The sequence below is a fragment of the Macrobrachium rosenbergii genome, chromosome 10 (assembly GCF_040412425.1).
Source record: "Macrobrachium rosenbergii isolate ZJJX-2024 chromosome 10, ASM4041242v1, whole genome shotgun sequence".
In the NCBI taxonomy this organism is placed as follows: domain Eukaryota; kingdom Metazoa; phylum Arthropoda; class Malacostraca; order Decapoda; family Palaemonidae; genus Macrobrachium; species Macrobrachium rosenbergii.
In genome coordinates, this window is record NC_089750.1 from 32,959,747 (window position 1) to 32,983,448 (window position 23,702).

Here is a 23,702-nt window from a genome sequence, read left to right on the forward strand (position 1 = left end):
CATGACACTGGACATCAATCCTGACTGGTTTTGACTTGATATATAAGCCATTTTTAGAGGACTGATATGTAGTGGTAGAAATTTGCAATAGATATGGTAGAGGTACAGTACAAACAGACTGTTATAAACCAAATATTTACACCTGGAAGGTGCTATGATGTAGAGCCATAAATGGAACTACCCAAATACCCCCACTTGGCAGTTCCATAAAGGTGCTCAAAACGAGATACTGCCAGCATGCAGGGATCATTGACAGGACAGGTGGAGATTTAGCAGTCAAGCAGCAGTCTTCCATCAGTGAACATTGCAGTAGATGCAATCAGGCAAGGCTAAGTGTAAAGGATTTTAAAATTGTAGATTCTTTTTCAAAATTGTCTGATTTAAGGATTTTAGAATCTATATATATTCACAAACTTAAGCCTATCCACTCTCACTTTCCAGTCATTAGGCTAATTTTTTTTTTTGTAATTTTTCTTTTCATGTTTGTTTGTCTATTTAATGTTTCTTAGTCTTGTGTTTTATTTGATTTCTTTTTTATCTCATCTTGAGTTTGTTTTCTTTCTCTTAGTTTCGTTGGCTATTGAAATTCACTGAATTGTATTAGTTTTAAGTTACTATGTTTTCTTTTCTGAATAGTGTATTTTTTTTTATGGTAACATAGTTTATAAAAAATTATTCTTGAGTGTGACCTTTCTTTGATTTGTATTGTACTAGTATAAAGTTTTATGTTTTGGCATTTTGCCTCTATTTTAGGTCGAAAATGGCGTAGTGTGTTAAAGCTGAAACATCCCAGTGGAATAAAAATGTTGACTATAGCACTTATTTGGCTGTTCCTGATGAGGATCAGATTCCATGGGAATCAATCTCTAGCAACTATTTTCTATTTTATCATGAAAATGTCATTTTTCATTAAATTCTATCAGATTTTCTTTTTATTATGTGTTTGTATTATTGTTGTATCCATTTTGTGATCTTATGTGTGTGTGTGAAGTTTCCTTACTTGTTTTGTTATTATATGGTTCTGATTGTATGTGTATTGTATCATTAGTTTGTGAAGCTGATATTGATTCACTCTTTCTCTCTGGAGCCTTTTCCAGTAATTTTTTTTTTCATTTTAAACCAAGAAAATATAAGATAAGGGTAAAATGAATTAGAAATATGCAGATCTCCATATTGTTGGTAGAAATAATTTCTCTAACACTTACTTTTTGCATATCCTTGTTTCATCAGTTGCTAGTGATTTTGTTTAATTGAATTTCAGTATAAAGAAGGAGGTGGTTACTTAAAGCAGGCTTTGAATGATGATTTGATGAAGAAGAGAACAATTAGGGCCACTGAAATTCAAGCATTAGTCAACTATGTTGCTTCTCTTTATGCGTGGCTACCTCCATGGGTCTTGGGTGCAGATTACAAGCTTCCCCAGCCATGTATTTCTTTAGCCATGTTAGCCAGCAGACAAGCCTTAGCAGTTCTAAAGACACCTGTACCAGCTGCAAATGGTAACTATATTTGTCTTTGTTTGATTGAAATGGTGATTATTAATAAAATATATTTTGTATGTCACAAGTGTTTTATGCATTATTTGATTAAAATAGCTGATATATTTTGTATATTACATCTTTGTTTTACTTTGATGTTGTTATTTGTATACCAAGAATTATACAAACTTGTTTTTCATCATAAAGTGGCTGGTTGATTGCACTGTTAACCCTTAAACGCCGACTGGACGTATCATGCGTTGACTAAAATTGTCTGTTGGGTGCCGAGTGGACGTACTGTACGTCGACTATAAAAAATTTCAACCTTCGGTCAACTTTGACTCGACTGAAATGGTCGAAAAACGCAATTGTAAGCTAAAACTCTTACATTCTAGTAATATTCAATCATTTACCTTCATTTTGCAACAAATAGAAAGTCTCTAGCACAATATTTCGATTTATGGTGAATTTTTGAAAAAAACTTTTTCCTTACACCCACGCGGTAACTCGGCCGAAAATTTCAGAAATTCTTTCGTCATTTTGTCGTAAGTTTTGCACTGTTTTATATTAGCCGTTACATAAAGTTTTATATATGAAAATGTGCGCAATTTCATGTAAAATACAGCAACATACAACCCATGGTTGTAGCTTTTATCAGTTTTGAAATATTTTCATATAAACCATGATAACTGCCAAAATTTCAACCTTCGGTCAACTTTGACTCGACCGAAATGGTAAAAAAACACAATTGTAAGCTAAAACTCTTACATTCTAGTAATATTCAATCATTTACCTTCATTTTGCAACAAATTGGAAGTCTCTAGCACAATATTTCAATTTATGGTGAATTTTTTAAAAAAACTTTTTCCTTATGTCCGCGCCAGAAATTCTTTTGTCACGTTGTCGTAATGTTTGCACAGTTTTATATTAGTCGTTACATAAAGTTTTATATATGGAAATGTGCGCAATTTCATTTACAATACAACAGAAAATAACTCATGGTTGTAGCTTTTATCAGTTTTGAAATATTTTCATATAAATCACGATAACTGCCGAAATTTCAACCTTCGGTCAACTTTAACTCGACCGAAATGGTAAAAAAACGCAATTATAAGCTAAAACTCTTACATTTTCTAGTAATATTCAATCATGTACCTTCATTTTGCAACAAACTGGAAGTCTCTAGCACAATATTTCGATTTATGGTGAATTTCTGAAAAAAAAAAAACTTTTTCCTTACGTCTCGCCATGTAACTTCGGCCGAACATCTCAGAAATTCTTTAAAATCACGTTGTTGTAATGTTTGCATCGTTTTACATTAGTCGTTACATAAACTTTTATATATGAAAATGTGCACAATTTCCTGTAGAATACAACAGAAAATAGCTCATGGTTGTAGCTTTTATCAGTTTTGAAATATTTTCACATAAATCACGATAACTGCCAAAATTTCAACCATCAGTCAACTTTAACTCGACCGAAATGGTAGAAAAACGCAATTGTAAGCCAAAACTCTTACATTCTAGTAATATTCAATCATTTACCTTCATTTTGCAATAAATTGGAAGTCTCTAGCACAATATTTCGATTTATGGTGAATTTTTGAAAAAAACATTTTCCTTACATCCGCGCGGTAACTCTGCCGAACATCTCAGAAATTCTTTTGTCACGTCGTAATGTTTGCACCGTTTTATATTAGTCGTTACATAAAGTTTTATATATGAAAATGTGCGTAATTTCATGTACAATACAACAGAAAATAACTCATGGTTGTAGCTTTTATCAGTTTTGAAATATTTTCATATAAATTACGATAAATAGAAAAAATTCTACTTTTGGTCAACTTTAAATTGACCGAAATGGTCGAAAACTGCAATTGTAAGCTAAAACACTTACAGTCTCGTAATATTCAATCAATTAGCTTCATTTTTCAACACGTGGAAGTCTCTAGCACAATATTTCGATTTATGGTGAATTTTTTGAAAAAAATTTTTTTACGTCCACAGATTACAATTCATGCATCATTTTGTGATAATATTTTCTCTGTGTTACTTTGATCGTTTTACAATTTGTTATATACTAAAATCATCGCAATTTAGTGTACAATACAAAGAAAAGAATAACCCGTTAGCTTTAACCGTTTTGCTCACAGTCGCGATTTGTATAAAATTATATATGAAAATTTTTTTTTTGCGCTGTCATATATTTCAATATTTATATATGATGATGATATTTTTTTTTTTATTTCTGATGGTTGCATACTAAACTTCAGGCAATGACAAAAAAAAGGAGCCAAAAATGAACTCTTAATCTTAAAAACTAAGCGTGCTGTGATTTTTTGAAAAAAACTTTTTTTCCGCTTCAGCGCTAACTCCTGAACGCCACCGGCATACGGGAGACGTTTTTGTAAATAGAGGCTCGGTGTTTAAGGGTTAATCAAATGAGGCATGCCTACTATCCATTTCAGGGACCACAAGTCATTATTTTTCTCAAATATCTTTCAAACTAATAATTTGATCGAAATAGTACTTTGACAGTGTACAAGATGCCTCTTGCTAATTTTTGGTAATATAGTGTATTGTAAAATGGTTTTGGTTAAGGCATTTACTCTTGACTTATGGCCAATTCGAAGAGGCGTCAGAATTACTTATGTAAGTCTCCCTCTCTGATGTGATAAACTCCATTTTCCAACACAGGATTTTATCTGTTTCAATTTATTATTTTCAAGTTCTTCATTCCATAGATTTTGCCATTTACCTACAGTGATTGTTTTCATATATCTTATATAGTCACAATTAGGGATGTTTACATTAGCTCTTGTCATGTGGACCACTTCCCCAGCTGCTTTATCAGCCTCTTCATTTCTTTAATCCCTACATGGGCAGGGATCCAACATATTTCAGTATTTTTTCCATTATTATACAATTTATGGAGTGAAAACTTAATTTGTTGTACAATATTATTTTTTGGATTGTAACTTTGAATGGCTTCTATAGTGCTTCTGGAGTCACTATAAATCACAAAATTATTAAATGAGGCTTCTCTACAACAAAACCCAGCAAGCTTAGGTAAGCCACTGTAGAACTACATCCTAAAACGTAAGTTCGTGCATAGTTTCTTGTTCCTTGGTATCAAAACCTGAAAAGTATTCGGAATAAAGAAAGGGACTTGAAATCTGTGGCTTGACCTTGGACTGGAAATGTTATTTCCTCTGGGGTGTTGGGATTAAAAAGCAAGAGCTTAAGCCTTTTTTCGTCACCTGTCAATTTCTTTTGTAAAGTTCCTTTGAGGATGAAACAGCAACTACGCTATCAAAAAACAGGTTTTGACGTAGGAAAAACCTATTTTTGGTAGTCGCTGTTGAGTCCTCAAAACCATCCCACTTCCCTGACAAAAAGGCATGGGAGTTGGGCAAAGGGATCAACCTGCATTGACCAACAGAGAGTAATGGCTCCTTGGTCTTTTAACGGCCCGGTTGTAAACAAGAGGGCGGATGCGGCGTCTTGCAATAGTCACTTCTCTTTCTTGCAGGTTAATTGACGTTGGAAAAACTGGGTTCAGCTTCGTTGAAGATAAGGGAAAGTGCCCTCTTATCTTTGAGTCCATTATATACTCCATCATGTGTTATAATGTTAATCATTACGACACAATACCTGGCCAAAAGACCAGCTAAATTAGAAGAGAATTCTTTGATATTAGTTTGGTCACCATGGAGCTCTGGCAGACCATGGAAGGTAACTCCTTTGAGGACGAAACAGCGACTACCAAAAATAGGTTTTTCCTACGTCAAAACCTGTTTTTTGTGCCTGGTGCTATTGCACATAACTCAGCTGTAAACACTGAGGCATTATCTGGTAGAGAGAACTGATACGTTTTGTCTTGGGACACTGCACCATTTCCCACTTCATATTGAGACTTAGATTTGTCTGTATATTGTGTAATGTGGACCTTTTCGGATTATATGTTCTACTGTATGTTGTCTATGGTGCTCTGGGATATATGAATAACTTTTCAGTGACTTGAACAATCTTCTAGGTCTAATTGGGAAAGCTTGTAAATGATTGTTAATAAATACATCTCTTAATTCAAATAATTTTTTGGTTGGAGAGTCACTTGTCTGAATTCTCAGGGCGCTCTTCATTGTTGCAAACTCTCTATGGAGAGAGAGAGAGGCAGTTTACCACATTCAACTTGCAAAGATGACTTTGATGATCTGAAAGCTCCTGAACAAATTCTAAGGCCTTCATTTATGAACTGGGTCTAATGTTTTCAGTGTTGCGACTGATGCTGAGCCATATATTTCGCTTCCTTAATCAGTTATAGACAGCACTGTTGCTTTATACAGTACAGTAAGGGTATGTTTATTGGCTCCCTAAGTAGTGTTCGATAGTTTTTTAATTAGAATAGTGCTCTTTTACATTTTGATTTCATGTATGTTATGTGGGCTTTCCAGTTCAAGTGAGTATCAAATACTAATTCCAAGAATTTTGCTGTTTGGCCAGTTGGTATGGATTTATTTCTGATTTTTAAATCTATTTCTTCACTTTTTTTCCACTTTTATTTTTATAAAACATTACTGCTTGAGTCTTTTTTATGGATAATTTAAAGCCTATAGATGAGGCCCATTCATCTATTTTTATTACAGTTTTATTAATGATTCGCTCTGCATGTTTTATGCGAGATGCTGAATAATATATGGCAAAATCATCCATATACAAGTTACTTTTAATTCCAATAGGTGAATTATTACTGATGTCATTTATTGCTAAAGTAAACAGTGTGCCACTAAGGATGCTTCCTTGTGGAAAACCATTTTCAAGTGGAAATGTACTTGACATCATCAATTCTCACTTGAAAAGTGCGATTTGTTTAAAAACTTTTGGATAAACCTGGGTAAATGTCCACTGATGCTGTGTTTATGTAACGTTTTTAACATTGCATATCTCCATGTAGTATGATATGCCTTTTCAGTGTCAAAAAAGACAGCTATAGTAATTTGTTTTTGTTCAAATCCTCTTCGTGTGTGATCTTCTAAGTTAAAGAGAGAATCCAATATAGATCTGCCACATTGTGACCTGAATTGAGTGGAAGTCAAAATTTTATTTTCTTGAATGTGCCATTTTCTCTAGTAATTTGCATAAGCAACTCGTTAAAGAAATTGGTCTGTAATTGTTTACATTACTGGGATCCTTTCCAGGTTTGGGGATAGGAATAATTAGAGCTTTACTTTACGCCATTCATCAGGAAATAAATTTCGAAGCTATAAGTGATTATAAAATTGTAATAAGTATGATTTTGCCAAAGGTGCTAAGTGGCAGAACATTGCAAAACAAATATCGTTACCTCCAGGGGCAGATTTATTGCTGTTCAAGGGAGCAAATTCCAACTCTTCCATTTTAAATTTTATTATAATATATATCTTCTATGGTTTCAAAATTTATTATAATTAATTCTATACTATTTTTTTTTGTGGAAGAGTTCATCTAAATTTTTATCACTACTTACTTTTGCTAAGTTTTCTCCTGTTACGTTACTTATTTCTCTTGGATCAAGTATTCTTTTCCCGTCTTTTCATATGGCATGTCTAGGTGGTTTAACATGGTACCATTTATTTTCTGGAATTTTTCCCATATTTTTTGTATGGTAGTATTATTAGAGAGATATGATAAATATTTCCTCCATGAAATGATTCTTCCTTGAATTACTACTTTTTTATATTTTACAGATTTGTTTTATAGAGGTTTTAATGTATCAATTTCTAATAATAATATAGTTAGCGTTTGTAAATTTTCTTCTAATAATGGTAATGTTTTATTTATTTTACTTAACTTTCAGTTCAAATAATCTAATCATCTTCCAGTTGAGTGTTTTATTTTGATTAATTCTGTTAATTTTTCAGACCACCATGGGACTTTGTGTTTTGTTAGATGAGATTTTGATTTTGGTATCGCTTTATCAGTAACATTTTTAATGTAATCAACAAGAAACCTATTTGTTTTATTTTGATTTTGTATATACTCAAATGGTGGGATATTCCTAGTGTGGAATTCATATCGCTCCCAATCTGCTGTATGAATGTTATGTTGAGGGACATCTTTGGCAGGAGTATTTTGTAATAATGAAATTAGTATTGGGAAATGATCACTGGTATGCACGTCATCAACTGTATTCCAATCCAATCTGTTTACTATGCTTGTTGTACAGAGTTAAATCAGTTGAAAAATACATGCCGATTTCATTATCATTTATACAGCACGTCGCTTGAATCTATGAATTCGTCTGTTTTACTTCCTACTCTATTTGAGCTTGTACACTGGTTCATATTCTTTTAGTAATCCTTGTATTTCTCCTAGGTGTAACCTAGTCTGTAGGCCATTTACATTCCATTGTATGATATAGTTATTGAAAATATTATGTTATATAGTGGTCGAGTTTTGCTTTCTTTTTTTGTATTATCAACTTGGATTTTTTCCAATAACTTAGTGATGATATTCATTTGTTTTTCTTTATAATATATTATGTGCTCATTGCACATGCAACCTTTTTCATGGGTGCTCAAATCAGTTGTTTCTTTATTTCTATATTTCATAAAATCTCTGAAAATGTTTGTTAAACCATCTTTTGTTCTGATTTTGTTATAATTGCATAATTCAATGAAACAGTCATTACACCCACATGTGTCGTCATGTATATTTATTTCATTTTTTCTTGTACCAATTATTGGTGATGGAGTAATTTCTTCTCCCATGACATAATCATATGGTATGGTTCTCTTTCATTTCTTCAGTATTTTGGATATCTGCATCCATAGGTACAGTATTAGTATTATTTTAGGAGATAAAGGTATATTCTTAGCTTGTTTTTGTTTTTGTTCTTTCTTCATATCCTTTAACTTTGGTTCAACCGATGTTTCTCTAATAATAGTTGGTTTCTTTGTTTTGGGTGGTGTTCCCTCCAAAGGTCTCTTTTTATCTTTAATTTCCGGTCCATCATAACTTTCCTTTTCTACCTCTGTGGTAGTGTCTTCTTGTGTTCTTATTTTCTTTACTATTTTATTTTTTCTGTGTATAGTATTAATTTCTTCTTGAGATTTATTTTGTTGCATTTTGTTATTTCTATCTGTATGTGTTTTTGTTTCATTATTGGTTCTTGTTATTGAAGAATATGTAAGTTTCTTAGCAGGTTCTTGAACTCCTCTCACTTTTAATTCCAATTTATCCTCTTTTATAGACATCTTTGTTCTTTCTTTTAACATTTTCAATTCCGTATTGTATATGTAATGCATGCATTCTTTGGATCTTGTATGATGATTCTGTTCACAGTTTTATACACTTAGGTTCACTGCACTTCCACTGTGTGGTATGTTCAGTAGATCCACAATAAGCGCATACCAGTTCATTACGATAATTTTTCATTGTGTGCCCATTTACTTACTGTAATTTTGACACTGTAGTGGCTTTGGGACATAGGGCCTTAACTCTGTTTTGGTCTAAGATTTTTATTTTTTGAGGTAGATTTTTGCCCTCAAATTTCATTTTTGCTATTTTTAATATTTGTTTATTACTTTTTTACTTGGTACAACATATACCTCACAATCCTGGAGCTTGGGGTATCTCTTTTTGAGAGAGTCTAGTAGCATTTTCTTTTCAATTGGTTCGTTGTTATTTTCAGGTAGTACAATGGTACCCTGAATGATGTTCATGGTATCTTGTTTTTCCATTTTGATATTAATATTTTCTATATTTTTCAAAGACAAATAGTCTTTGGACTGACATTTTGCTGTGGCTTCTATAAGCCAAGTCTTCTCCTTTATTTGTATGAACAACATTTTTGTTGTTGGATGTCTATTTATTTAATAAATAATTATCTAATCTTAAAGCTGAAATATTTTGGTCAGCTTCCATGGTTAGAAACCTTAACCAACTTCCAACTCCCAAAAAGGGAGTCGAAGTGAGTCAAGGTGCCATGATGGTACGTAGATTTTTTGGATGTAGTAAATGGTATTAATGTTTTAATACCACTCTGACTTTTGTGATTTGAGCTTTCCTTAGAATAGTCCATATCCGTGCCAGAAGTTGTAGGGATGTTTGATACGTTCGCCATATAACGAAAAATATAAATTTTGTCCAGGACGAGGTCCCTCTCACCAGGGAGGCCCAGCTGGGGGAGGAGCAATAATGTTACACACAGTGGTAACTTCCCTGGGATCCTTACCTGGATATACACCATACCCACAGTGCCTTAAGTGTCATCAGTCCGTTGAGATCAGACCCAGCACTGAGGGGATGGTTTGACATTAAATGTTTCCTCTCGCTTGACCATGTGAGATCCTCTAGTTTTATGAGTGGAGTGGCATGCTGTCCAACCCCACCCTCCATCAAGTTAAAAGAGCAGTGAAATCAGTAATCAAATACCATGCCAAGGTCGTCAATGAAAGAGGAAGGGAAGGGGAAAATTTATAGGAGTAAAGGAGTTAATGGTCCCAATGTTCAGTTGAAGCCACAGCAGAAAGAGTAAGTGTAAAGAAGCATATACTCCCTGCAGTGGATTCCTAAGCCCCCCATCTCATCAAGGGTTGGGGGGATCAAGGGGGGTGAAGAAGTGTGTGGTGTGAGATCTGGGAAGAGATGTAAAGAAAGTTACAAGAGGAGGGTGACCAAGAAACAAAGGGAAAGCATTTATTCTTTAGCAGAAGGAAGAAACAAGATATCTTGTATGTTGAAGTGGGTGAGGAAAGAGAAAAGATGGAAGAGGAGTAAAATAAATACAATATGGGTTGAGAGGGCCATAAAAATGACATAGAGAGAGAGAGAGAGAGAGTACCTTTAGTCTGGATGCAGTGGAAGTAGATAGACTACTAGCAGTTACAAGTTTACATAGGCCTTTGCCACTCTATGCAGCGAAAACTTGGGCACCAATAAAAAAAAATTGAAACCTTACTGGTGATTTTTGCGCCTACTGAGTTGATATCCATAACGATCACCAAACGTTAACTCTCCCTGTCTGGCTACCAAAAGCTGTCTTTCTATTATTTGGCCTTTCTACAATGCTTATTCCTTTGTAACCAGTCACCTTGAAATGGGTTTCCTCAGGTTGAGAGATTATTTGCCAATCATGTAATTCAGGTGAGGATAGTGCTTTGACCAGGTCAGTGTCCCAGGCAATAAGTGCTCTTGCAACATTGGTTTCTTCATAAAGTATAATGTTCTGTTCATTTCTCTATTTAAATGTTTTTAAGGCATATTCATTCATTTTCAAATGTTGCAGTAGAGGTCAGGTTAGTTTCCATGGTGACAATTTCTTTCATGAAATATTATAATTCAAAATTTCCCTCTAGCTTCTTGTTCAGGACTAGATATTACTTTTGTGGGCAAAATGTTATGTATGTAACCTTTTTACCAAAGTCCTTATATAATGACGCCTATGTTGAGTTCCATTTTGTGATGGTGTAATTGGTAGCTGGTCATTAGTACCTTTTAATTTAGGATGAGGCCGTAGTGCCTTATGATTTGGGATGAGATGTGAAAGAACCAAAAGATTTACATGCCTTGGAATATTAATGACTCTGTTGATTAAGAAATTTAATTCTAGTCACTAACACCTACAGTAAGATTCAACTTCCTGAAATTAGCCTTTGTACGGGTAATGTCACATTGTTAACTATAGCAGCTGTGTTTTATATTAAGTTTCAGCAATTTACAGTATAGCCATCAGTGAAGGTTACTGACCTGTCTGTCACATGACTGATCTCACCGAAGCCTGTCAGTATAGGTACATGTTTTCCTTCTCACATCTTAATGAGCCATTCTGGCCCAAGTACAATAAGGAGTTGTACATGAGTGTGGAAAATACCTACCTTTCAGAATCTTTTTAAACATTGTATGTTGCACCATACAAATCCTCGTTTATATGGATTACAGGCAGTCCCCGGTTATCTCAGCACCGGAAAGCACCAAAAATTGCCGATTTTCGGTTATCAGTGCCTCTGTTAGGTATATATCAGCGCCAATACCCAATTATTGTGCTGATAAGTGGAAATCTGTGATTTTCGGTGCCAAAAATTGCAGATTTTTGTTGCTAGACAAGCCCCGTAAAACCGGATCACCGATAGCTGGGGACTTCCTGTACTCTCCTTCCATTTCCACAACTGTTAAAGTTAGACTTGTTGAGTGGCAATTGTATGAGGAATACTGCATTAGTGTAGTTCTCTCATTTTGTATGCAGGTATTTCATTGTTACCCATTTGCTTGGAATGGTCATGATATATTCTGTATTGAGGGTAAAAGTATGTTTATATTGAGTATTGTATGGTAAGGAATTGAAAAAATGATGTAAAGTTGACTAACACAAAAGATTGTATAACATCCATGATTTTATTGGTACTTCCAAGTTTATTGAAAAACTAATAATGCATGCAAAAATTTTGCAGTTTTTATGTTCTTACTGATACCATTACATCATATTATAATAGTTACTTATATTCCAGATGTTATATGCTGGCGTCATCGTATAGGATGGTTACACATCATGACAACCTTATGGCTGGGAAATCTTTGCTGGGCATCTGCTCAACCTCGCCTTGCTAGAGCATACTTAAAACAATGTCTTAGTCTTACTCAAGAATTGGCTTTACCATTGAGGTAAGTGTAAGTGATTAATATAAGTGATTATTTATTGACTGATATTTTGTATTTGTATTCTTTTGACATTCCATATCTTATATTGGTCATAAGTGCTTTGTATAAACTGCCAAGAAGTAGTAAAGGTCTGCATTGTTTACTGGAAAGATTTAGAAAATATTGTTTTTGCAATGCAACCCCTTTTTGAGATCTTAAAAACTTATGATGAATGGTCTGACAGGTGACAGATAGTGTAACCAATTGTAACTGTCTCCCCTCAGCTATGCAGATATTCCAATCTTGATGGGAGATTTGAGATTTTCCCCAGGGGAAGACTAACACAAGAACATTTTTTTCTGCTTAGAAATCAGAATGTTGTTCATTTCACACTGGGGTGTGTAGCATATCAGAATATAGTCCATATTTTTCTTATTTGAAATGTATTTTTAAATTAGGTAAGAAATTTATTGTCAGCTTTTTTGTAGACCTCTTGCTAAGTGTTGAATTTTCACTTATTTTCCCCCGTCTTAATTCATATGCTGCATAATCTATTTTGTTCCATTTCCAGTAAGGTTCACATTAACCCTTAATGGACAGGAAGCTTGATTTCAATATAACAGATTTTGAGTGATGGATGGGATAACTCATATGAGTGTTAATATTACCATTCGGTTTGGGTTAATTTAGCGGGAAAGAGGTTCATAGCACTTAATTGGTCCATAAATGACTTATGGCAACTATAATAGTTCAGCACGGGAGAGACATCGATCAGTATGCCTTGAGATTTCAGAGGGGAATGTACTACCTCTCTGAAGCTCCAGGATGTCTTTTTATTTATTTGCTCATAAATACACCTAGGGATTGATGTTGGTTTTAGTTCTTATCTTATATGATAGTACAGTATGTCAACTATACAGGCGGTCCCCAGTTTACGACGGGGTTCCGTTCTTAATGTCAGTAACCCAAAATCGTCGTAAGCCGGAAAATCGTCGAAAATCGTCAAAAATCATAAGAAAACCTTACTTTAATGCTCTGGGTGCATTGAAAATGATGTAAACTGCATTATTATTGAGTTTTACAAAAAACCTTCAAATTATGATTATTCTGCCGTTTTGGGGCCATATTTCTTCCGTCGGATCGGCGTGACGCTGCGTCGTAACCCCGAACATGCATCGTAAGCCGGAAATAATTTCTGATGAATATATTTGAAAAGCGTCGTAACCTCGGAACGTCGTAAGCCGGAACCGTCGTAAACCGGGGACTGCCTGTAATTGTAATTTTGCAAAGAAATATTAGAAAAATCATGTATACCTCAGAAAAAGTTAGTGCATCTCCCCATCTCAGTAAATCTCGTAAGTATTTTACAACAAATATACTCAGAATTTGTTACTGATTTTGCATCGGGGGACACAGTGACCTGAGCACACCATGCTCTCCTCTCTAGTCACACCCAAGCCCTACAAAGACTAGCATTACTGTCACCCTAGGCATATACTTTACAGCCTTACAAGCAGTAGAATACTACGAAGCCCCTTTCACAATCGCTGACTCAGTATATGGATCAACATTTTTTGTGGCCACTGGTTCCCACAGGTTACATGTAATTATTGGATCATACTCCTTACTGGTATCACTATACCGACTATTACATATGTCATTTTTCATCTGCCCACCACTTTGGCTTTGAAGTAGCCGCTTGATATTGACATTTCATAGACATAGTGTGATTATTCCTATACAGGCAGTCTCCAGTTTACGATGGGAGTTACGTTCTGACGCTGTGTCATAAGCTGAAAATCGTCGTAAACCAAAATAATTGTCAAAAATCGTAAGAAAACCTTACTTTTAATCCTTTTGAGTTTCCTTTGGGTATCTTGAAAATTATGTACCCTGCATTTTTATTGAGTCTCATAAAAAACCTTTTAAAATTTTACCATTCTGCTGTTTTGGAGCCATAGAGAGAGAGAGAGAGAGACTGACTCACCGCATATCTACCAGAAAAAGACTTGGAATTTCATAGAGCTACAGTGCTCCCATCCTACATCAAATATAGTCTAAATTATTACCCTATTACTACTGTATTAACCTTTGAAATTATATTATTAATATCATTTCAAAGTCATCTTAAACATTAGTACCCTTTTCCAGCCAAAGAGAGAATGGTTTATCTCTTTAATCTCTTGAGGAATGTTAATCCATTTCTCTTTACTGTGACTGACAACAACAACAACAAATTTTTTTTTTCTTTGTCTTCCAAAGATGTACTACTACCTTTACAGTGCATTTTTAAAACTATGAACACACACACACACACAAACAAACAGTGTGCATGTGTAAAGAGACTCAAATTAGCCGTATCTTTTCCTGAGAGAGTGAGAGAAAGGGCTGAAGTAAGTACCTATTTACTGTATATATATCTATCCATTTCTCATTCTACCTTTTGGAGAGAGAGAGAGAAAGGAAGGAAGGGAGAAATTGATCTTCTACCTTGTTCAGAAACATCAAGTAATTTGACATATCTGACAGTTCCACCCTCCCCCACAGCTTCAAAGCTTTAGGCAAAAGACAGGGTGTGATTATTCTATTTAAAAATTGAAATAATTTACTTTAAAAATGCATAAATGTAATTACAGCATATTATTATTATATTTAATCTCATTAATATTTGAAAATTTGTATTTATTATTAGGTAAGTAATTTATTTTTATCATACACACATGGTTAGTCCTCACCATCTCTCACAAATTTGTTAAAAAATTCTTGTGCTGTCATTTTCTCTCTCTCTCTCTCTCTCTCTCTCTCTCTCTCTCTCTCTCTCTCTCTCTCTCTCTCTCTCTCTCTCTCTCTCTTACCTCAGAGAGAGAGAGAGAGAGAGAAAAAAAATACTACTCACCCTCCTTTTAGTGTATGCAAAGCCCATGAGGTACAAGCTTTGTGGTTGGTTAAAATCCCACCCTTCCTGCCAATAGCATGTCGTCAGCGAGAGCAAGAGGGGGAGGAGGGGGTTGTTATTGGCTACTTTCAGTCCTTCCGCCCAATAGCGTATCATCATGGAGAGAGGGGGTTGCTACGAGCTCTGTTATTGGCTACTTCTAATCCCTCGAGCCGATATCATGTCATCATGAAGCTTATGTCAATGCAATAAAAAATTGTAACTTAACCGATGATGGAATTTTAGTATATTTTTATGTTTATATACATTAACCCTATTTCTTTGAAGGATATATGTAGTACAAAGAGAGAGAGAGAGAGAGAGAGAGAGAGAGAGAGAGAGAGAGAGAGAGATATAGGTGGTTGGCCTTACTTAAATCTCAAGAGTGGAGTTATTCAGGGGGGGAGAGAGAGAGAGATGTGGACGGTTGGCCTTACTTAAATCTCAAAAGTGAAATTATTCGTGAATTATTCGGGGGAGAGAGAGATATGGGCGGTTGGCCGCACTTAAATCTCAAAAGAGTGAAATTGTTCGTGAATTATTCGGAGAGAGAGAGAGAGAGAGAGAGATGTGGGTGGTTGGCCTTACTTAAATCCCAAAAGAGTGAAATTATTTGTGAATTATATGGGGGGGGGAGAGAGAGAGAGAGATGTGGGCAGTTGGCCTTACTTAAATCTCAAGAGTGGAATTATTTGGGAGAGAGAGAGAGATATGGGCAGTTGGCCTTACTTAAATCTTGAATGAAGTGATTACATCGGTAAGCAGCTTTGTGATTTCATGAGATTTTAATTTAAAATTTTATCGATACTTCACTGTGGTACCTTAATATTAATATTTGAAAATTAGTAAATCATTTTTTTATCATGAAAAATGTATTTAGTCTTGAAAATAAAATAAAAAATCAGTAAGTAGTGAATATTGCTCTATGAAAAAATCCGTGAATGTGAATTTTCTTCTGTCATATAAGTTGGACCGAGTCATCTGAAACATTACCATCGAGAATTATAAGACAACCTTACTTTTAATCGTTTGGGTGTCTTGAAAACAATGAATCCTGCATTTTTATTGAGTTTTTCATTAAAAAACCCTTCAAATATTGACCATTCTGCCATTTTGGATGCATATTTCTTCCGATCGGCGTCAGACTGGTGTCGTCTGAAATACCGTGGAAAATTGTTAGAAAACCTTACTTTTAATCCTTTGGGTGTCTTAAAAATCCTGTATTTCTGAGCTCGCCCCGTGTCACCTCGGGTGAAATTCCATTCTTACCGAATTTCTAGGTATAAATATTGCTAAATATACCGTGAGAAAAGCTGCGAGGAATGCCGGAGTTATTACTTCGACTGTTAACTCTGGCGAAGATGTCGGTATAACCAAGTTGGTGAGTGAAGGAATCACAAACTACAGAGCCACACTCTCTATAGACATCCTTATGTCAATATCCCCGAGAAGAGTGAGGTCGATTTCAGCGCCTATGCTCCCCAGCCCACACGCCGGGCGCATCTGAAATGCCATCTGAACTCATTCATTTTCAGCACCTGCTGATCGCAGATTTGTTTGTGGCTTGTGTTTTTTGGCGTGGATTTGCCTTATTTCACCATGTCGCTAAGCACCTTTACTGTTTCCCAAGTTAAGTACCACATTTTTTGTGGGTTTTATGATATGTCATTTGCTTTACACTACTTGATATTATACGCGATCTTGTTGGGACGCCGCGCGCCCCTTGTCAGCCATGTTGACCGCGAGGTTCTCTCTGTCAAATATTCTCTGTTCTCGGCTTCTCTGGTCGGTTACATTGACTATCATCTCCATAGGATTCATCCTGGTGGTCTTGCCTGCTGGGTCTTTGGGATATCCTCTAAAGTTGGTACTTCATAGAACCTTCCTCAACATAGGAGTTCTTACATTTAGGGTTCTCGGGAGTATTTTTCCACTTTAGGTATCTCCTGTGATGAGTTCTTCTCTCTATTAATTATGGTCATTAGATTTCATTATGTTTGTGCTTGATGTCATGTTTATATTTAAATCTTATCATTTTTACCATGTAGCTGGTACAGTCCTATCTGTTTACTTCCTGTTCGCTTTGTTGGTTAGGCTACGTGCCGCACACTTGCATTTTAATGTCTAGTGTATATATTTAGTAATGGTGGTTATTTATTTATTTTTTCTGGTTAACATCCCTGTCCTAGCCCTGCCTAGTGCAAGGTTAGGCTTTCTGTAGCCTATTTTCCCCACTTCCTCTCTCCTGTATCCTGGAGTAGGTAAGGTGAGAGGAGGGGATCAGCAGATGGAGGGAGTTTCTGTTGTTGTTCCATTCCACCTAATCGTTGTTTGGGTGGTGGAGTGAGACCCCATTGTCCTCCTCTACTGGAGGGTAGAGGTTTTTCCTTGGGTGCCTCCACGCTATTTTATATCTTTACCTTACGGTTCTGGCTGGCCTTCTCAACACAGGTTTTTCTCTCCTGTTGGTTCTACATCCTCCCTTTCATTCTCCCCTTCAGATTTTATAGATTGTGTCTATTACAAGGTGTCTGGAGGGGTCGAGGCGATTTCCTTTTCCCTTCCTGTTAGGGCAGCTCAGAGCCTCCCTACTTGGGTATCACTTACCTAGTAATGCCTGGGATTTCAGCAGATGGTACACGCCTTCCCTAGTCTCCTGTTTTCCTCTTCTCTGGTCTAAGCCCTTCCTTACTTAGCTTTTCCCCCTTCTCATGGTGTGACATCGGTCCCCGATGTTCTCCCCGGTGCTTGGGTCCTCCCTGGTAGAGGGATTCGCTCCCTCCCAGGGATGGTTCCTGGTGACAACCGCCTTGACTTTATGTTTCACACCAGCCTCGACGAGTGGGTCTTCGAACATTTTCAGGGTTATCCTTCCCCTCCCATCATCCCTGGTCCTCCCTTGCTCTCCCGCATTCGGCCTCGGCAAATTCGGGGTCATTCTAGTCGGAATTGATTGGCGCTTATTAATTCCGCCCATGTGGGTCCAGTTGTGTTCTGGCCTCTTCCTTCTTGTGTACTAGCGATAGAGGCTTGGGATCTCCCGTAGTAATGTACCGACTGGGACTCTACCTCAGTGGCGTTTGTTAACTAGTTTCTTACCACTCTCTATATGTATACACTTGTTACTGGTCCTCGAAGGCTTAACTCGCCGGGGTTGATATACTTGCTTTTAATCTTATATCAGGAGTCTCGTGATTCTTCCCGTTCCGCTGGTCATTACTGGCGGTCCTGTGGTGAGGGTCCTGTCGACTAATCCTTTCGTTCGGCCGGAGTATTCCGGCAGTCGGAGGTTTTCGTTTACCATATGTTTATTAAAGCTGATCCTCGACGCTTAACTCGCCGGGTTGAGGCGTATGGATCTGTTGCTGGTCCTCGCGGCTTAACCTCATTGGGCCGGGTTGTTATATGTTTGATTTCTAATATTATATCAGAGTCCGTGATCCCCTTGGGTTCCACATTTTATTCCTACGCTCCTTGTGGTAAGGGTCCTGTTGATTCAACTTTCTCGCTCCGCCGAATGCCATTCCGGCAGTCGAGATTTTTCGCTAACATGTGTTTGCTACTGCCCTACGGCTTAACCCCGCCGACGGGTTGAGATTTTTACTTGAATTTTATGTTAGTCCAGGATCCTTCCTTTAGGTTCCGCTCGCTATTATCATGCTCCTGGTGGTGAGAGTCCGCTGATTCATCTCTTCGTCTACCGGAAAATTCCGCAGTCGGGAGGTGATGCTTACCATATGTTTAGCGAGCCGTCCTCTCGCGCTTAACCTACGCCGGGTTGATTTAGTTATTTTAAGTTTCTTGCTTAGTAGGTCCGCCTCTGACGGTTTTTTCATTCCACCGAGTTCGGCATGGTATGAAATACTTATCCCTACATAGTTTAAGTTTCTTAGAGTGGCAGATTCATGTACTTTCACAATTTACAGACTGTTTGTCAGAGGAGCCCGGATGCCGCTATCCTCCACCAACCTCACGGGCATGTGGTGTGCCGACTCGCGTTAATGCAGTCCGGCTGATGACTTGATCGCCTGGCACCGACTGCCGGTTTGCTTCGCGATCGCATGGATGTCTCCAGGAATGCAGTCGGTAAGCCAATTACTCCCCGCTACCACATTAGTCAGAGTTTGTTATTTGGTCACATCGGCTCTTATATAAACACGGGTATTAGCCCTTCTTGACACTCTGCCCCCTTTCAGGTTGGACGCTGTCCTTCAAGAAAGAGGCCTTGGGGTCTCTCTGGCGCTTTGGGTATTGGTTCGAGGAATGTCCCGCCGGGAAACCCCATATCCTCGACTAAAAGTTTATCCCAGCGCTCGGATCACTGGGCGGCCGCATTTTCTGATGTGGCCGCACCTTATCATTGACCAGATCCGGTTACACCCAGTCCTTGCAAGGGGGACCCTACACTGGGATTACAGAGTCGCCGCTGCGCCGACCTGGACCTCGAGCCATGGCTCACTGTGGAGCAGGACTAGGTGGGTAGGCTGAGGTAAGTGAGGCAGTGGGGGCGGCTCTCCTTAACCCCTCCTCACCATCCTCTTCCTTCAGGCCTTCACCAAACCTGCCATCTGAGGGACGTGAGTTCAGTCTACTGTCCTCGGTTAGTCGTCGCTGAAGACGGCGGCTACAAGTCCCCGCCACGAAAGCCTCTCCTTTCTCTGCCGGCCAAAGTGGTACTCGACCCTTTGCCTTCCGGAGCAAACTGAGTACCCCGGCAAAGAGCGCAGGTGCGACTGTCCAGCCCTCCTCGCCAGCCTGCTCTTGACCTGGAAGCGCTCAAGGATATTGTTCAAGAGGTTCCACGGAGGTAGACACAAAAACTAGATGTTTACTGAGAAGCTTCACATCATGAGAAGCTGATCGCGATTCGTCACAGCTCACAGCCGTGCACCATCAGTCTCTCGACGCTCACTGCCCTCCTCCTTTGACGAAGGAACCCGATGGCGGGTTGCTCTTCGCTGTCCAGTGAAGGAAGGCACCTTGACCATTGGAAGGCCCAGGTACTAGGCGCCCAGAAGTAAACTGGTTCTTCCCGCTGACTTCGCCCCCTACCCAGGCTTCTAGGCTGATGAGGCCTGGGTACTCTCACCTGAGGTCCCCACGGAGACCCGTGATTTTCCTAGGATCAGGCGCAACCGCTCTCCCGCGCACTTTCACCGGGTGTGCTGAGGACACGGAGTTGACCCTTCAAGGGCAACTTTAAATATGTTTTCTCTGCGGTAGGCTACCCACCCCCGTCTGAACAAAGCTGTTATTGCAACCGCTTCAGGCTTGCTGGAAGGCAAACCTGCCTCAACCTGGGAATTAGACCTTACATTCTAATCTTCCCGGGTGACAGTTCGGAGAACGCCTGCCCATGTTTACTGTCGGGTAAATTGACGAGATTGCGCCAACAAACCAGTTCAGAGAGCAGCTCTCAAGCTCACAGAAGCTCTCCTGAAGGCTGAGTTCGGCACGTGTCGTGCTGAGCCGGGTCTTGAACCTCGCAGCCTGTCAGAAGTGAGAAGGAGCGCGATCTCCTTTTCTAGAGAACCACTGTTTCAGGTTCTGACTAAATCCCTGCTACAGGGTTTCAGTCGGACCTGTTCCTCGACTTCATGGTAGCAAAGATGAACGCCGTAGTCTACATTCCTCGCTGATGCCACCATTCAGCCTTGAACCTGACAGGCTCATGAGGGAGTTCTTTCTGGGAACCAATCTTTTCCCAGATCGATGAAGTCTCCGTGTCCTGAGCGGCTAACCAGGACCAACCAGAGCCTGCGCCTCCCGGGTGGCGCATTCCGCCTTGCCGGAAGACCTCTCCGTTTAGCGGTTCCCAGAATAGGCCCGGGAAACGCAGGAAGCGCAGGAGACCTCTAAAGATTGTATGCTTGTTCAGGCAGTCCTGCTCCCGCAGAGCCAACCATCCACCTGGGCCCAACCCAACAGTATGTGCTGGTTCATTCAGCCCAACCCCTTGCTGCACCTACGTATGTCTCTCGGCATACAACCCTACCATGAGGGCCGTGGGGTTTTTCTACAGCCTTAATAGGAGCGCAAGGTGGGGGGTAGAGGTCTAGGCCCCTTCAGAGGCAGGGCTGAGCCTGTCTTCCGGAGGAAAAGTGGCCATGGTAGAGGAAGCAAATCTGCTTCCTCTCACTACACCAGTTAGGTGGTGAACACCTTTACTGGTTCACCAGTGGTCCAGTCCCCTGGACACACAGTATTGTGTCCAAAGGTCTGGGTTGAACTGATCAGGGGCCCCTCCACCAGATTTTACCATCCTTCCCCCAAAAAGCCCTACAGGTCTGTGACGGAACTAGCTCAATAAATGAGCTATACAAAGAGGTAACCTCAAGTTTCAAGGCAGGCTTTTCACTGTCCTCAAGGAAGTTTCCGCCAGCAACAGGATTCTAGATGACCGAGTTCTTGGGGTCGTTCGCTTTCAAATTGAACACAAAAAGTCCCGCTTGACTCTGGAGTCTCGGTTTCATGGCTGGGTATCAAGTGGGACTCTAACCTCGTGACAGGTTATCTCTTCCGCCGCTGCGTGGAAGGAAATTCAATTTCTACCAGAAAGTTCTGAAAGTAACCTTCCAGAGGTCTTAAGAGAGGTTTCTCGGCCCTTAAGTTTGTCAGTGACAGACCTGCTCTTAAAAGCGAGCTTAAAGACATCAGTTTCAGAGACAGAGTCCCCATCCTCAAATCCTTGAGAGTAGACCTCGGCCTGTGGTCGCACGATCCAGGGTCTCAAGCCTGTTCCACTTCAGTTCCCCTTCCGGCTCTGGTAATACTCAGACGCTTCTTTGCTGCTGGGGTATTGTCTACCACAACAAAAAATCTAAGGGATATGGTCTACAATGTTCCAACAGTTTGCTATAAACACCTTGGAAGCTGTGGCAGTGTTTCTAATTCTCAAGAAACTCCGCCCCGCCGGCCAGTTTCACATTAGGCTGGTGTTGGGCAGCGCAGTGGTGGTTCGTTGCTTCAAAAGGGGCAGCTCCAAATCAGGTCGCGTTAACCAGGTGGTGTTAGCTACCTTCTCCCTGGCGAACAAGCACGGCTGGCATTTGTCAGCCACCCATCTATCAGGGGTGCGGAACATAGTGGCGGTCTCCCTGTCCAGGACTACTCCGCTGGACGGAGTGCGTGTCTCTACGGGGAATCGCCTAAATGAATTTGTCAGCCGTGGTTCCAGGGCTCCAGGTGGATCTGTTCGCGCAAAGAACAATTACAAGCTTCCTGACACGTGGCTCCCAACCCTGACCTCAGACCTTTGCCATGATAATGCATGTCCATAGTTTGGAACTGTTGGGAGAAGGTGTACTTGTTTCCCCCAATAAACTTGTTCTTGAGAGTACTGCACAAACTCAGGTCATTCAAGGGCCATCTAGCTCTAGTAGCCCCTTATTGGCCAAAGAGCAACTGGTTCCCTCTGCTCCAGGAACTCAAGTTGCGGTGTCATCAGATACCCAAATCCAGTCTGACCCAAGTAGTACAAACAAAGGCTGTGTTCATTTGGCAACTAGAATGCCCGGCTTTACTTGACCTTATAATGTTTGCCGTGACAAAGGGAGCAAACATTGACCCCACACACTGCTTTAGAATCTGATAGGGAGATTATACTCTCAGAAAGTATGATGCATAGCAGCAAAGAACTAACATCTTTCTTGAAGGCATCTGAAGCTCAAATCAGGCTGTTTAAATCCCAACGTGTTACTTTCTTTAGATCATTGTTTGAAAATGCCTTCGCCTGGCACTATTGATGTAGCTAAATCAGCCTTATAGAAGTGTACTTGATTAGCTTAGCTTCAGTTGCCAGAATTTCAAAGCTATCGCTCGCTGAGGTGATGATCACAAGTTGATTTCTTTAATATCCATCCGGAGTAGTCCTCCTTCCCCTGATCATAGGTTCCTAGCTAAAAATGAAGACCCTCAGGACAGGTGGTCCCCCTAGAAGGTGGTGTCTCTCCCTTAGGACCAATCCTTATGTCCATTATATACATTAAAGTCTTATCTACAAAGAACTCCACAGTATAAGTCGGGTCCTCTTTTTATCAGGGAAAGGGTGGAACTCTTTCGTTGAGTCCCAAAGGTTCACGTGCAGTGGCTACCTTTACTACCTCATTTTCTAATGAATTTGCTTAACTTATCGAGTATATGAGATAGAAATCACTCTCAGTGCTTAAACCACTATTTAAATAATCAAGCCTTAAAATTTTCTGGCGGTGGCTGGGAGTGCCATTCTCATTCACTATCCTTATCCTTTCTCTTTCCCCGCCCGCTGCTCCTAGCTTTATTTCTATCTGTTTTTCTGGATCGAACATGCCCTCGCTGCCTTGCTCCTCATAATTGATACTGGTATACCTGATTATTGCTTGTTCAGATTGGATTTGATATGCTGTGGATTTAGATTTAGTCAGAGGTACTTCAGCTGTGTTCTTATTTTGCTTCATGTAATTCTATATGTTTTTGTCTTTCAATTTCATGTCTCATTGCTTTTAGGTTTAAGTTTGTAATTACTGGTTATTTTATTGAATTCATAGGGGCCTTTATTTTCCCCCACAAAATGTTAGTGCTTTCACTTAGAATTCCTAGGTTGTTTGTTATTTCATTGTACCCTTTGATAGGTATTATGTCACCAGTAGACACTTATGAGTGGTCAACCTTTCATTGTATATTTATTAAATCTAT

The 23,702-nt window shown here is 39.0% G+C and overlaps 1 protein-coding gene across 1 annotated transcript in view; it reads left to right on the plus strand.

The window, feature by feature from the left end:
• Positions 1 to 23,702, plus strand: part of LOC136842587 (uncharacterized) — a 441,719-nt gene that overhangs the window by 310,228 nt on the left and 107,789 nt on the right. Inside the window, 2 exon segments of the mRNA XM_067110134.1 lie at positions 1,262 to 1,499; positions 11,965 to 12,118. Coding sequence (XP_066966235.1) covers positions 1,262 to 1,499; positions 11,965 to 12,118 — 392 coding nt within the window.